We start from the raw sequence: 13,063 nt of genomic DNA, 5'->3' as shown, positions 1-13,063 counted from the left end.
GATGTGGATGGAACTGGAGGGTATTATGCTGAGTGAAATAAGTGAAATAAGTCAATTGGAGAAGGACAAACATTATATGGTCTCATTCATTTGGGGAATATAAAAAATAGTGAAAGGGAATAAAGGGGAAAGGAGAAAGAATGAGTGGGAAATATCAGAAAGGGAGACAGAACATGAGAGACTCCTAATTCTGGGAAACGAACTAGGGGTGGTGGAAGGGGAGGTGGGTGGGGGGTGGGGGTGACAGGGTGACGGGCACTGAGGTGGGCACTTGACGGGATGAGCACTGGGTGTTATTCTATATGTTGGCAAATTGAACACCAATAAAAAGAAATTTATAAAAATAAAAAAAGAAACTACTTAACCTTCTGCTATTCCAAATATATTTAATGCTCATTTTTTTAAGATGAGTGCCCCCCACCCCCAAAGTAACTGCATTGTATCTTTGAAATTAAGCAGAAAACAAACAAACAAAACAGTGCTGGTGACAAATATACAGCAAATTTATTTCTTCATTTTTCTCAAAGACTGAAACCAAGTCTCAGGACCACGACGAGATAGTAACTCATCTATTTTCAAAGACCTTTTGTAGACTCTAAAGCTCTTGGGCTTCGGTAAATTGTCCTTAATTTTACTTTTTTTCTTGATCAATCTTGCTAGATGTCTGTTTATTAGTTTTTAATTTATTATTTTTTTTAAGAACCAGCATTTGGATTTGTTGACCTTTGATACTGTTTTTTTATTTCATTAATTTTTTTCTCTTGGCTTTCTTCTATTTGCCTAGGCTGAATATTCTTTTACTTTAATTAAATGCTTTTCTTTTTAAATCTATTTTTTCATATTTAAATGCTTTTAAGGCTATAAGTTTATCTCTCTTCTTTTAACTGCATCCTACAAGTTTTGATCTGTAATACATTATCATTGAGTCCTAAAAATTTTATAATTCCCACTATTATTTCCTTTTTAAGTCATTAGTTATTAAGGAAGGCATTTTAAAGTTTCCCTACATTTTAAAGATGTCTTTGGGATCCCTCAGTGGCTCAGCGGTTTAGCGCCTGTCTTTGGCCCACGGCGCGATCCTGGGACCCCAGGATCGAGTCCCATGTCGGGCTCCTGGCATGGAGCCTGTCTCTCCCTCTGCCTGTGTATTTGCCTCTCTCTCTCTCTATGTCTATCACAAATAAAATATTAAAATAAAATAAAATAAAATAAAATAAAATAAAGATGTCTTTAATTCCATTGTGGTCATACAATGCCATCTACTGAAATAATCATGTAGGGTTTCTTCCTTTAATCTGTTAACGTACAGAATGTCCTTCCCTCCATCCCTCTCCCTTTCTCACTCTCTCTCACATACACAGATTTTTATTAATGCTCTGAAATTTATTAAGATTGCCTTTATGATATACTACATAATCAACTTTTTATAAATGTTCCATTTTATAGCAGGTAAGAAAGTATATTCAGCATTTGTTGGGTAAAGACTTTTATATAATACCCAATAAATTAAGCTTGTTGATTTTGTTCATATTTTCAGTAGTTTTGCCAATTTCTTCTTTGGTTGAATCAGCAGTTTTTAAAATAAAAGTATTTTAGAATCTAATAAGTATTTTAGAATACATGTCAAATATTCATTGGAATTTCATCAGTTTCTGATTTACATACATAAAGACCATATATTCTTTAAAGATTCTATTTATTTTGAGAGAGAGAATGGGGGAGAAGCAGAGGAAGATGGAGAGAGAGAATCTCAAGCAGACTACACACCGAGTGTGGAGCCCCACATGGGGCTTGATCTCATGACCCTGAGATCATCACCTGAACTGAAATCAAGAGTCTGATGCTTTACTGAAAGAGCCACTAGAGACCATATTATTAAAATCATACATACTTCTTGGTGGACTATTTCCTTGTAAAATTATGTAGTGGGCCTTTTAATCCTTTAATATTTTTCCCCTAAAATTCTATTTTGTCTGATACTAAAATTATAGCAGCAGTTTTCTTTAGTTAATAATATTGGGGTGTATCTTTTTTCCATCTCTGTAATTTCAACCTTGCTGGGTGATTTTGCTTTAGGTATGCCTCTTGCCAAGTATTATATAGCTATGTTCTGTTTTTCTATCCTGGTTTAATCTTCATCTCTATAAAGGTTAGTTTAAACTGTTAATATTTCTCATAAATAATTTTATATTTAGACATATTTTGAATTCTAGAGCCAGACTGCTTGGGCTCAAATCCTGGCACCACTTTTCTTATCAGTTATTACAGCTGTTAATCCCTTTGTGCCTTAATTTCTTCATTTATAAAATGAGGGACTAACAGTACCTCAGAGGGAAGTTAGCATAGAATAATCAGAATAGTGTCTAGCACACACACAGTAAGTGCAATTACACTGCTAACTGCTGTAATGATTATCCTTAAATGTTTTCAGTTTGCCATACCTTTTCTTAGCCCACCTTTCCTAATTTCATTGATATAGGTTTATAAATTCCCTTTTGATCTGTTTATTTGGGCTTTTTTTTTTTTTAAAGATTTAGAATTTCCATTTATTTTTTTTTAATTTTTTTTTAACTTTTATTTATTTATGATAGTCACAGAGAGAGAGAGATAGAGGCAGAGACATAGGCAGAGGGAGAAGCAGGCTCCATGCACCGGGAGCCCAACGTGGGATTCGATCCCGGGTCTCCAGGATCGCGCCCTGGGCCAAAGGCAGGCGCCAAACCGCTGCGCCACCCAGGGATCCCCTATTTGGGCTTTTTAAAAACACTTTTTTTAAAATAAAATCATCTCGACACCCAATGTATTATTATATATTATATATATAATATATATATATTATATTATATATTATATTCACAACCCTGAGATCAAGAGTCACATGCTCTACCAACTGTGCCAGCCACGTGCCCCTTTTTGGAAATTTTAAATAATATTTCTATCTAGTAGTAGTTACTCTTTGTAATAGCTGTTTTTTTTTTTAACAGTATACTTCACTATAGATTTCACTATAAGATTTTCTGATAAAAACTGAATGTATGCAGAATCTCTACCTTCTTCCTACACACAGAATTTAAATGTACTTACTCCTTGAACACTGACAAATCACCTCCTCCTCAACTTATTATCATCAAGATTTTTCCTTTTTTGACTTTTCTCTTTGTAACACATTGTCATTTTATTTTTTACAGGCAACAGCTGACAAATTTACTGACATATTTTACCCATTTCTGTGTTCACCACTATTTCATATATATTATGTCTTCCTTCTCAGTCCTTTAATAGATCTTTAAGTGTAGATCTCTGAGATGTGAACTTTCTTAGTCTTTTTATACGTGTAAATGTCTTTATCTTGACTTCTTTCCTGAGTGCTGTTATACTTGCACATAACTTAGTTATTTTTCCGCAGCTTTTGAAAGATGCTATAACCTCTCAGAATTATCTTCTGGCATCTATTGTTGCAGAGGTATATTTGCTGTTCCTTTGTGAGCAGTCTATTTTATCTGGCAGCCTGCAAAATTTTTTGGTTTTGACATTACAGTTTCCTTAAAAAGTATCTAGATGTAGATTTAATATTTATCCTGGTTGTCTGTCTTTAATTTGGGAATTCTGTTTAAATACTGCCTTTTTTTTAATCATTTACTCCATTCTCTTAGGGCTCAGCTATATCTTTTATTTTATTTTATTTATTTTTATATTTATTTTTTAATATTTATTTGATATAAGTGACACATGTTACATAAGCTTCAGGTGTTCATAGTAACAAGTTTATACATTATGCTATGTTCATCACAAGCATAGCTGCCATCTATCTCAATACAAAGCTATTGCAATACTGATTATACTCCTTATGCTGTGCCTTTTATTCCCATAACTTATTCGTTCCATAACTGGAAGCTTATATGTCCCCACTCCCCTTCACCCAATTTGGCCAGCTCCCTTCCCCCTCTTCTCTGGCAACAATCAATTTGTTCTCTGTATTTATAGGTCTGATTCTGCTTTCTGCTTGCCTGTTCATTGTTTCAGATTTCATTTATGCATGAAATCATATGATATTTCTCAGTCTGACTTATTTCAGTTAGTATAATACTCTGTAGGTCCATTTATGTTTTCTTAAATGGCAAGATCTCATCCTTTTTAGAGCTGTGTAATATCCCACTGTGTGTGTGTGTGTGTGTGTGTGTGTGTGTATACACACATTATATCTTCCTTATGTATTTGTCTATTGATGGACACTCAGGCACTCAGGTTGTTTCCATATCTTGACTATTATAAAAAATGCTGAGATGAACAGGGGTACATACATCTTTTCAAACTAGTGTTTTTGTTTTCTTTGGGTAAGTATCCAACATTGGAATTACTGCATCATATATTTCTATTTTTAATTTTTCGAGGAACCTCCATACTGAACCAATTTACATTCCCATCAACAGGGTATAAGGGTTCCTTTTTCTCCACATCCTCACCAACACTTGTTATTTCTTGTGTTTTTGACAGGTGTAAAGTGAGATCTCATTGTGATTTTGATTTGCATTTCCCTAATTAGTGATGCTGATCAGCTAAGTCTTTTAGACACATTCAACAGTGATGCATGCTTGGACCAAAGGATATGGCAAAGTGAGGAATAACTGTGCCACATTAAGTCATCACCATCATTTTTGCCCAATTTTCTAAGAATTGGAACCTACTCTTTAGAATTGTTATAGTATACTGACTAGCATTTTAAAAATTATCTCTTCTACTAAGCCTCTCACAATTCCACCACAGATAATACAGAAGCAAAAAGGGTAACAGTGGAGTGGGTAATATACTTTTCAGAGCCTAAGCTAGAATATAATCTCTGAGATCTTTATTGATCCCATACTCCACTCCTATCCCAAACTTCTAACATGTAACCAATATACACAGTGTATGCATGTTTTATAAAATAAAATTCTACCCACTGAACCTCATTTTCCCATGACGTACAGTGTAAATGGAGTGATTCCACCTATCCTATCAACTATTAAACTCTACAATCTCGATAGGAAAGAACTACTTATTATCTATATACTATAAGAGAAACAAGAACAAATTTATATCATCATTAATGAGTAGACAAATTAAAGCTTGTATGGATAGTTGTTATTGTGTAACACCTGAATGCACCTGCATAATGACTATATCAAAAACTATCCATTTAAAGTATGCACAAAACTTTAATGTCAGAAACAAAGCCTCAGGATATTTTTATTTCTACTTAATAATTCTCAAAAATAGGATCTATAGTTTATCAACAACCAATTAGATGCAGCTGTGCTTGCTTTCTCTCAGACAATTTTAATAGTATTTCTCTTTGGATATAATAATTAAAAAATAAAGATTAAATTATGACTTCAAATTTTATACTAAAATAGAAAAAGCTTCTTTTATTTTGAACTCAGATTACCTAATTGTAGGTAGCCTGCCTTGATCAAATTCATCATTTCTGGTCCCAGTTATCCCCTTATTTCAGCACATTATCTTGAGCTCTTTTCTCATGTTGGTTTTCTAAGTCAACATTTTAAAAAAGATTTTATTTATTTATTTGAGAGAGAGAAAGCAAGAGTGGGGGAAGAAAGAGGGGGAGAGGAACAAGCAGACTCCGAGCTGAGCACAGAACCCAATGTGGGACTCAAACACATGACCCGGAGATCGTGACCTGAAATGAAATCAAGAGTCAGACACTTAATAGACTAAACCACCCAAAGCTTTTTTTTAACATTGTATATAAACTTTTTTCTAAATGAGCTTTTTAAAAAAAGAGTGTATTTGAGAGAGAGAGAACAAGAGAGAGAGCACAAGCAGTAGGAGGGGCAGAGGGAGAAGCAGACTCCCCATCGAGCATGGAGCCTGACATGGTGCTTGATCCTAGGACCCCTGGTGCTTGATCCTAGGATCATGACCTGAGCTGAAACCAAGAGTCAGACACTTAACCAACTGAGCCACCCAGGCATCCCTCTAAATAAACTTTTTGAGAAGTAATTTACATATAATTAAATGCATCCATTTTAAGTTTTGAGAAACACATATACCTGTGTAACCACTACAACAATTAAGAAACAAAATACTTCTACCACCTGCTTCCCAAAGGTCTCCATGCTCTTTGGCAAGTCATGTAGTAGATCTCCATATTCCTACCAAGTCTACCTAACAAACTTTTCTATTTTAAAGCCACATTTCCTTGCTGTCACTTCTAGACAGACTTTGATTTGGTATCTCAACTATATATAATATATATATATATATATATATATATATATCAATTACTATACTGTTGATAAAATACTTTAATAATTTGTTTCATGGTCCATACTATGAAATCCTTGAGAGCAGAAACTAAGTATGTTCACATGAGAATACTTAGCACATAGAGTTAGTAAATAAACTCTGCATAAATGAAACATTATATGAGAGCCACACTCGGATAGGAGTCTAGTCCCACAGAAAACAAATCCAAATTTTGTGAAGATCTGTACAATAAGCAGAAATATCAGAAGTATCAGACAAATATCAGAATATCTACAAATATCAGAAGGTGTAAGGAACCCACTACTAGCTCATGGAGTACCATGTGTCCTATTAGAGGTTAGAGAGGTAGCTATATTACTCTGATAATATCATAGAGTAGAAGGGCTAGTTCATAGCAGGAGTCTTTACAATATGATAGATCGTGGTGATGCTAACATCACGTATATATAATATAGGCTCTGAAGTGATATGGCCCCACGTCTGAGTATTAGCTTTGCCTTAACTTCTACATCTATAAAATGAAGGTGACAAGATTAATGGCCCCCTCATAAACTTGTGAAGATTAAATGAGATGATGCATATAAAAGCTTGGCATAGTGCCTGGCACATGGTAAATAGTTTTTATTATTACTTCTCAAACTTCTGGCCCCTATTTACATCAGCTGACTCAGATGGGAAAGAACGAAATAACCCCAAGAAACCTGGGCAGCATCTGTAGGAACTGTGAAGTTATGGAATAAAAACATCACATTCTGATGACTCAGTTATTATATTCATCACTTTTTATTACTAGTGATTGGGACTCTGGAGAAGAAAAATAAGTATACAAAATTCAGACCCACTGGAGTAACTAATCCAAGTTAACACTGTGTTGAAGGTAACTATGTTCGTGTCAGAGCAACACAGTAGCACAAACAGTAATAATAATAATATAGTAATGATAGGAGCAGCAGTAGTTAATGTTTATAGAGTACTTACTAAGTGCCAAGTACTGTTGTAAATGCATTTCATATATTAACTCACTCAACCTATTAAGTCTTAGAAATAAGAACTTAGGCTTAAGAACCCAGCAGCTCTGGAGTTAAATCTCGGTTCTACCATTAATGAGCAAGTTATTTCATTTCTCTAAGTGTTACTTTTCTCATGACTGGGAGTGAGAACACCTAACCCACAGGGATAATGTGAGGATTGTCTGAGATAATAAACATAAAGTACCTATTATGTGCCAGATAACCAGTATTAATACTCTAGTAGCTATATATTTATTATTCACATTAATATTATTATTACATCTGAGGACCAAAAACATCATTTTGCAGGCATGCAGAGTAAAGTTTCAAAAGGAGGAATTTTTTCTTTCTTCCTGAGTTCCTTGTTAGCCTTTTTTTAAAAAAATGCATTCTATGATAGTATTAAGCTTTTCTCAGAATGAACATGAATACAAAGTAAAATACTATACAGATAAAAAGACCTTTAGAGTAGCTTTAAAAGCTTTTTTCCCCCCTCAAGGAATAGTAGTGGTGAAAATACTATAGTTCCTTCAAGTAAATAGAGCTGAAAAGAATGAAAATGGCATATGGCTGGAGGAATCTTCCAAAGAAACTACTCTACACAGCCATCCCCTGTTCTTTTCTCTGCCTTTTAAGGTCACAGTAACAGGATAGAAAATCTGGGATTCACACCATCTGTCCAGACAGTTCCATCACTGCTCATTTCTCTTGTTAAATAATCAGAACACTTCACACTTCCCAAACACTGCTACCATAAAGAGCAGTAACAGCAGAATGAAAGAAGCTCTTTCTATGCAGAAATGTACTGGTTAGAAATGAATCGTTCTTTTGAAGTTTGTGGGTTTCAGATCATGTTAGTGAGAAGAAAGATATTCAAGCCTCGGAAGGAAATTTAAGAATAACAATGATAATACTGGGAAAAAAAAAAACAATGATAATACTGGCTCTAGAAAATACCTTTCTTAGAAAAAAGGTGAGATTCTCATATGAGTTCTCTAAGAATAGATTCGGGAGTTTAATATTGAGTTAATTATATAGGTATCTAATCCGTAAGTTTCTCATAAGATGAAGAAGAGAAATAGTTTTCTTTACCCCTGTCCTACTACTAGTAGTAGTAATAATAGCAGCCAATAATTACTTGACACTCAGGACATCTTTAATTCTCTTCGAAACTTTTTATGTATTAACTCACTTAATCCCTAAAGCCATTCTATGTAGCAATTTCTATTATTATTGTCAATTTTACACTTGAGGAGACAGGCACAGGAGACAGGAGAGAGGCTAAATAACTTGCCCACAGTAATAGAGCTAGTAAAGAATAAAGCTGGGATTCAAAAGCAAGTAGACTGGCTCTATCCCTTCAATTTCTGTGCTACACTATCTTATAGTTTTTAAAGAAGCCTCTAAATCATACACTAATTTTAACTTTTCAATTTTTTTAAAAGATTTATTTATTTTAGAGAGAGAAAGAGTGAGAGTGAGCACGAGCAGGAGGGGCAGAGGGAGAAGGAGAGAGAATCTCAAGCAGACTCCATACTGAATGTGAAGCCTGATGCAGGGCTCTACTTCATGACCCTGAGATCATGACCTGAACTGAAACCAAGAGTCAGACACTCAACCGAGTCACCCACGCACCTCCAAATTCAGTTTCTTTATTATATTTGGATAAACAAACTACAGCCAATGTTATAAACACTTACCCCCATTCACCTAGCCACAGTGAGAATGTCAATTTTATGTTAATTTCTGTCTTCTAATCAGAGCTTAACCTTATAATGAGAATTCAGCCATACATGAAGACTCCTTACCTTCAAATAAAGATTCAGCAATATCAAGAGGGTGTGTCAACGCACCCAGGAAAAACCAGTCTGAAAACGACATTTCTCTTCTGTGTTATAGAAATTCCCCACCCTGCCCAATGGCTCAAATGTATTCAACAAAGAAGCTCCAATCTTAGCTAGTTAGTGAGGCAAATTTATGCTTCGGGTCACAGAACTACCATAATAATGATAATAATCACATTAGTAATCATAATAATGATAACCACATTTTTTACTGATAACTGAGTAAGTGCTAAGCATTTTGCCAGGTGCCTCAAATTGTGAGGTGTATTAGGGAGGCAGTGAGGAGTGGTGGCTAAAGGCCAGGTTGCTGTCTAAGTCTTTCACTTATGTGCTGTGTAGTCTTGAACAACTACTTACAGTATCAGCACCTCACCAAATACCTGCCTCCTAAGATTTTTTTGATGATTATATGTTAACAGATGCAAAATATTCATATAGTCAAACACAGTAATACTATCCAAAGTTAGCAGACTAGGAGATTAATGTTCAGAAAAGCTAAAGGCCACGAACTGGTTACGGAGTAGCTGAAGTCTCCCATGTCTGTCTGACTCCAAAGCCCATGCTCTGTGGGCTCCTGTTCCCATTCATTCACCTCTCTTTGTCTTTCCCTCTCAGAATTGAGAATAGGTCAACTGCATCATAAAGGAGAACATAGTGGTTCTAATGTCATTTTTGTCTTTTCTCATCAGAAAGTTTTACTGTAACAGCATTAAAAAAAATGTTAAAAATGTCAATCTAACATACTGCACTCCATCAATTCTGAAACATTTCCCCCTACCCAAATTTTTCCATCTGTGAATCATGTGTCTTAGAATTATAATTGGCAGTATTTTTCCTTTCTTCATAGCACAAAGAATAATGGTGCATCTTATAATCCGTATCATCTTAAATTTGACAAAATATGGTAGCTGTTAAGCTCAATGAGTATACTTTAAGGATCAGCCCGCAGTTATTGTTGAAGTCATATTCTACAGCTTGTTGAGCATTCATGGCTTCAAAGCAGTTCAGTCCCAACATCCTCACTTAAATTTCACTTCACCCTGACTATCCCCTTCTTACTGACCCTTTGCCCATTTCCATCAAATTAACAAGCTCTTACTATTGAAAAAGCCAATTAGTGTTGTGGCTACAGCTCTGGCCACAGTGTGCCTTGTTTTGCTTTTCCCTTTCTGATGCCTCAAAGGCTTCTAATCATAATGACTCTTTAGACTGAAGTCCCAGGGGCACTTCCTCCTCTTAAACTGTCCTTATAAGCAGTCCATACTTTCCAAACATAATTGGGCTTTATGGGTAAAATGAGGAAGAATAAGTTAATAGTGAAATTGTGACAGTCTTTTGTTTTTTTCAGTTGCTTCCTCATTTCTACCTTCTGAAGTTATTTCTCTGGCCCCTTTTATAAGTACTTATCTGATTCATACTTAAATTTTTTTCCTGTTTTGGCCTGAGTGCCTCCATTCCACATATGGTCAGTCTCTTCATAGAAGAAAAAAATGTCGAGTTTTATATCATCTTTTCCCTGGAAAGATAGTTCCAAGCTGTCCTCTACCTAGGAGGAAGATGAAAACTTTCACAGACTGAAATGAAGGAAGTATATTAAAAAAAAAAAAAAAAAAAAGATTTTGTTTTGTAGAGAGAATACTGATTCTAACATTTTTTTAAAGCTGAAACCCTCTGAAAATGGATTTATCAGTAGCATGACATCATTTCATTTCTTAAATGCATATAAAATAATGTTGCTTCTGACAATTAATGAAAACTCAGAGGAAATGATTTACAGTAGCTAAATTACCACTCTGCAGAACATCCTGTTCCTGAGCCCGTTTCTGACTAAAGAAGGAAAGGAATCAAGAAAAATGATTCCCTTTAATAATCAAGTAAAACTGTTAGGAAATAAGTCTCTCATCTCAATCAATAATAAGTACCTAGGTAAATGTGGTATCATAGAAACTCATCTACATACCATAAATCATTACATTATGTACTTAAAAAAGAGGAAGAAATAAAAGTTAAAGGTACAAAGAATTTTGAGAGCATTTCCCTTAAGAAACTTAATGATTTAAGTTTCTTAACAAATAATTATGTTCCCATTAGTCTTGATGTATCTGTCTTGTTATAGCACTAATCACATAATTATTATGTGTTTTTTCCCCCAATTAGACAGTGAACACCTCAAGGATAAGTACTGTTACTTATTTTTGTGTCCAGGTGCAGAGGCAGTGCCAGGCATACAGTGAGTGTACAGTAAACATCTGCTGCATGCCTAGAGTTCTATTGCTTGGACTCTAACCTCTGAAAAACATTTTATTAAATTTTCATATAAACTAAAATTACGATAAAGAAAATAATTTGTTAGTGACTAAATATGCTTCTACTTGCTTTCCAGGACAACATTTCCCTATGAACTAACAAATTAAGGGTAAGATGTTATTTGCAAAAAAAAAAAAAAAAGAGTAAGATGTTTGCAAGGAATCATGGGCTTGGGGCATAGAAATTAAATCAAATTCTCTAAAAGGAAATTTCATTTAAGTCATGATGACCTATTCCTAGTTGAACTCTGAGAAAATTGCTGTGACCCAGAACATGTGAAATAGATAAGAAATTTAAGTACTATTTGAAATGATTCTATATTTCTAACCCTTAGCTACCAAAGGACCATTTCACGTTGATAATGACAGGACACCTAAGTGAACATAAAATTAAGTGACTCATAAGAAACAATATAACTTCAGGTAGTGTGGGTGGGACTCTTAATAATTGTATTAATTTTACATTATACAGTATATTAATTATGTTATATTGTTATCTAACATAATGGCAATAAACTCGCCTTCAAGAGTTCAAAAGATCCTTTTCTCCTTCTCATTATCAACAGAAAGTCAGATTTTTCTGGTTTTCCTTAAAGAGTCCAGAAGTCACATAAGAAACTTCTGCTGATCTCATCCTGGTCAATACTGAGTGATAAAATGACACGTGCAACATTCTTAACCATCTCTGAACTGTTTAATATAAACTCTATCTTTGAGACATGTTACTTACGAAGTAAAGCAGATTGTTACTACTGACCTTCCCAAATTTGTGTTTGAGTGGAAGTCCTACATCCTGAAATGCTGAAATAATATCAGATTTATAATCTTGTATAAAAATTCCTAGGTCAACATCTTTACTATAAGGAATAATGTTGCATTGCCGATACCACCCTAAAAATTAAAAAAGAAACAAGAAAATTTTTTAAAATCTTAAGCTTGGAAAAAATTAGTCACTATTCTATGATCTTTGTAAGAGTGGTTTTTATTTCATAAGATTAGACTTCCAGTGCTTTACCAAAATTATTTTTAAAAAATTAAATCCCAAACTAAAAATCTATGGTTATAAGGAGCCATCTGTAGAAGAACCTTTCTTTCTTTTTCTCTTTCCTTCTTTCCTTCATTTTTACTGCTCTGAGCACTCAGCATCCTCAAAAATTTTCATGAGTTATTTTTATTTCTAGATAAACTATCAGCTTTAATAATGTTAACTGGGCCAGGCCTCCTGTGTGGCTCAGTCAGTTGGGTGTTTTAGCTCAGGTTATGATCTAGGGGTTGTATTGAGTTCTGAGTCAGGCTCCACACTCTGTAAATAAATAAATTCAATTAAAAAAATGTTAAGTGGGGGATGCCTGGGTGGCTCAGTGGTTGAGCGCCTGCCTTTGGCCCAGGGCATGATCCTGGATTCCTGGGATCAAGTCCCACCATTGGGCTCCCTGCACGGAGCCTGCTTCTCCCTCTGCTTGTGTCTCTACCTCTGTGTGTGTGTGTGTGTGTGTGTGTGTGTCTCTCATGAATAAATAAATAAAATCTTAAAAAAAAATGTTAGGTGGGCCATCCATTAAAAAAATTACATTACAAAAAAAAATTATATAACTTTTGAGAATGTTTGATCATAAGCCTCTAATGATGAAGGCTG

The 13,063-nt window shown here is 34.6% G+C and overlaps 2 protein-coding genes across 5 annotated transcripts in view; both read right to left on the bottom strand.

Moving 5' to 3' along the window:
- The window catches only part of FKTN (fukutin), a 74,863-nt gene that overhangs the window by 14,574 nt on the left and 47,226 nt on the right, over positions 1-13,063 (bottom strand). For both annotated transcript variants that reach the window (XM_077912785.1, XM_077912786.1), the window contains exons 8-9: positions 12,185-12,318; positions 10,540-10,667 (exon numbers count right to left, since the gene is read on the bottom strand). In XM_077912785.1, coding sequence (XP_077768911.1) covers positions 10,540-10,667; positions 12,185-12,318 — 262 coding nt within the window. The remainder of the gene's footprint in view (positions 1-10,539; positions 10,668-12,184; positions 12,319-13,063) is intronic.
- The window catches only part of TAL2 (TAL bHLH transcription factor 2), a 70,891-nt gene that overhangs the window by 35,747 nt on the left and 22,081 nt on the right, over positions 1-13,063 (bottom strand). Inside the window, exon 1 of one of the 3 annotated variants that reach the window (XM_077912794.1) lies at positions 10,540-10,667. The exons of the other annotated variants lie outside the window; for them this stretch is intronic. The gene's annotated coding sequence lies outside the window, so the exon portion shown is untranslated. Of the gene's footprint in view, positions 1-10,539; positions 10,668-13,063 lie in introns of those variants that run through there. 3 annotated transcript variants of the gene reach the window in all.

Source organism: Canis aureus, chromosome 10, assembly GCF_053574225.1.
Source record: "Canis aureus isolate CA01 chromosome 10, VMU_Caureus_v.1.0, whole genome shotgun sequence".
In the NCBI taxonomy this organism is placed as follows: domain Eukaryota; kingdom Metazoa; phylum Chordata; class Mammalia; order Carnivora; family Canidae; genus Canis; species Canis aureus.
This window is presented reverse-complemented; position numbering and strand designations above follow the sequence as displayed.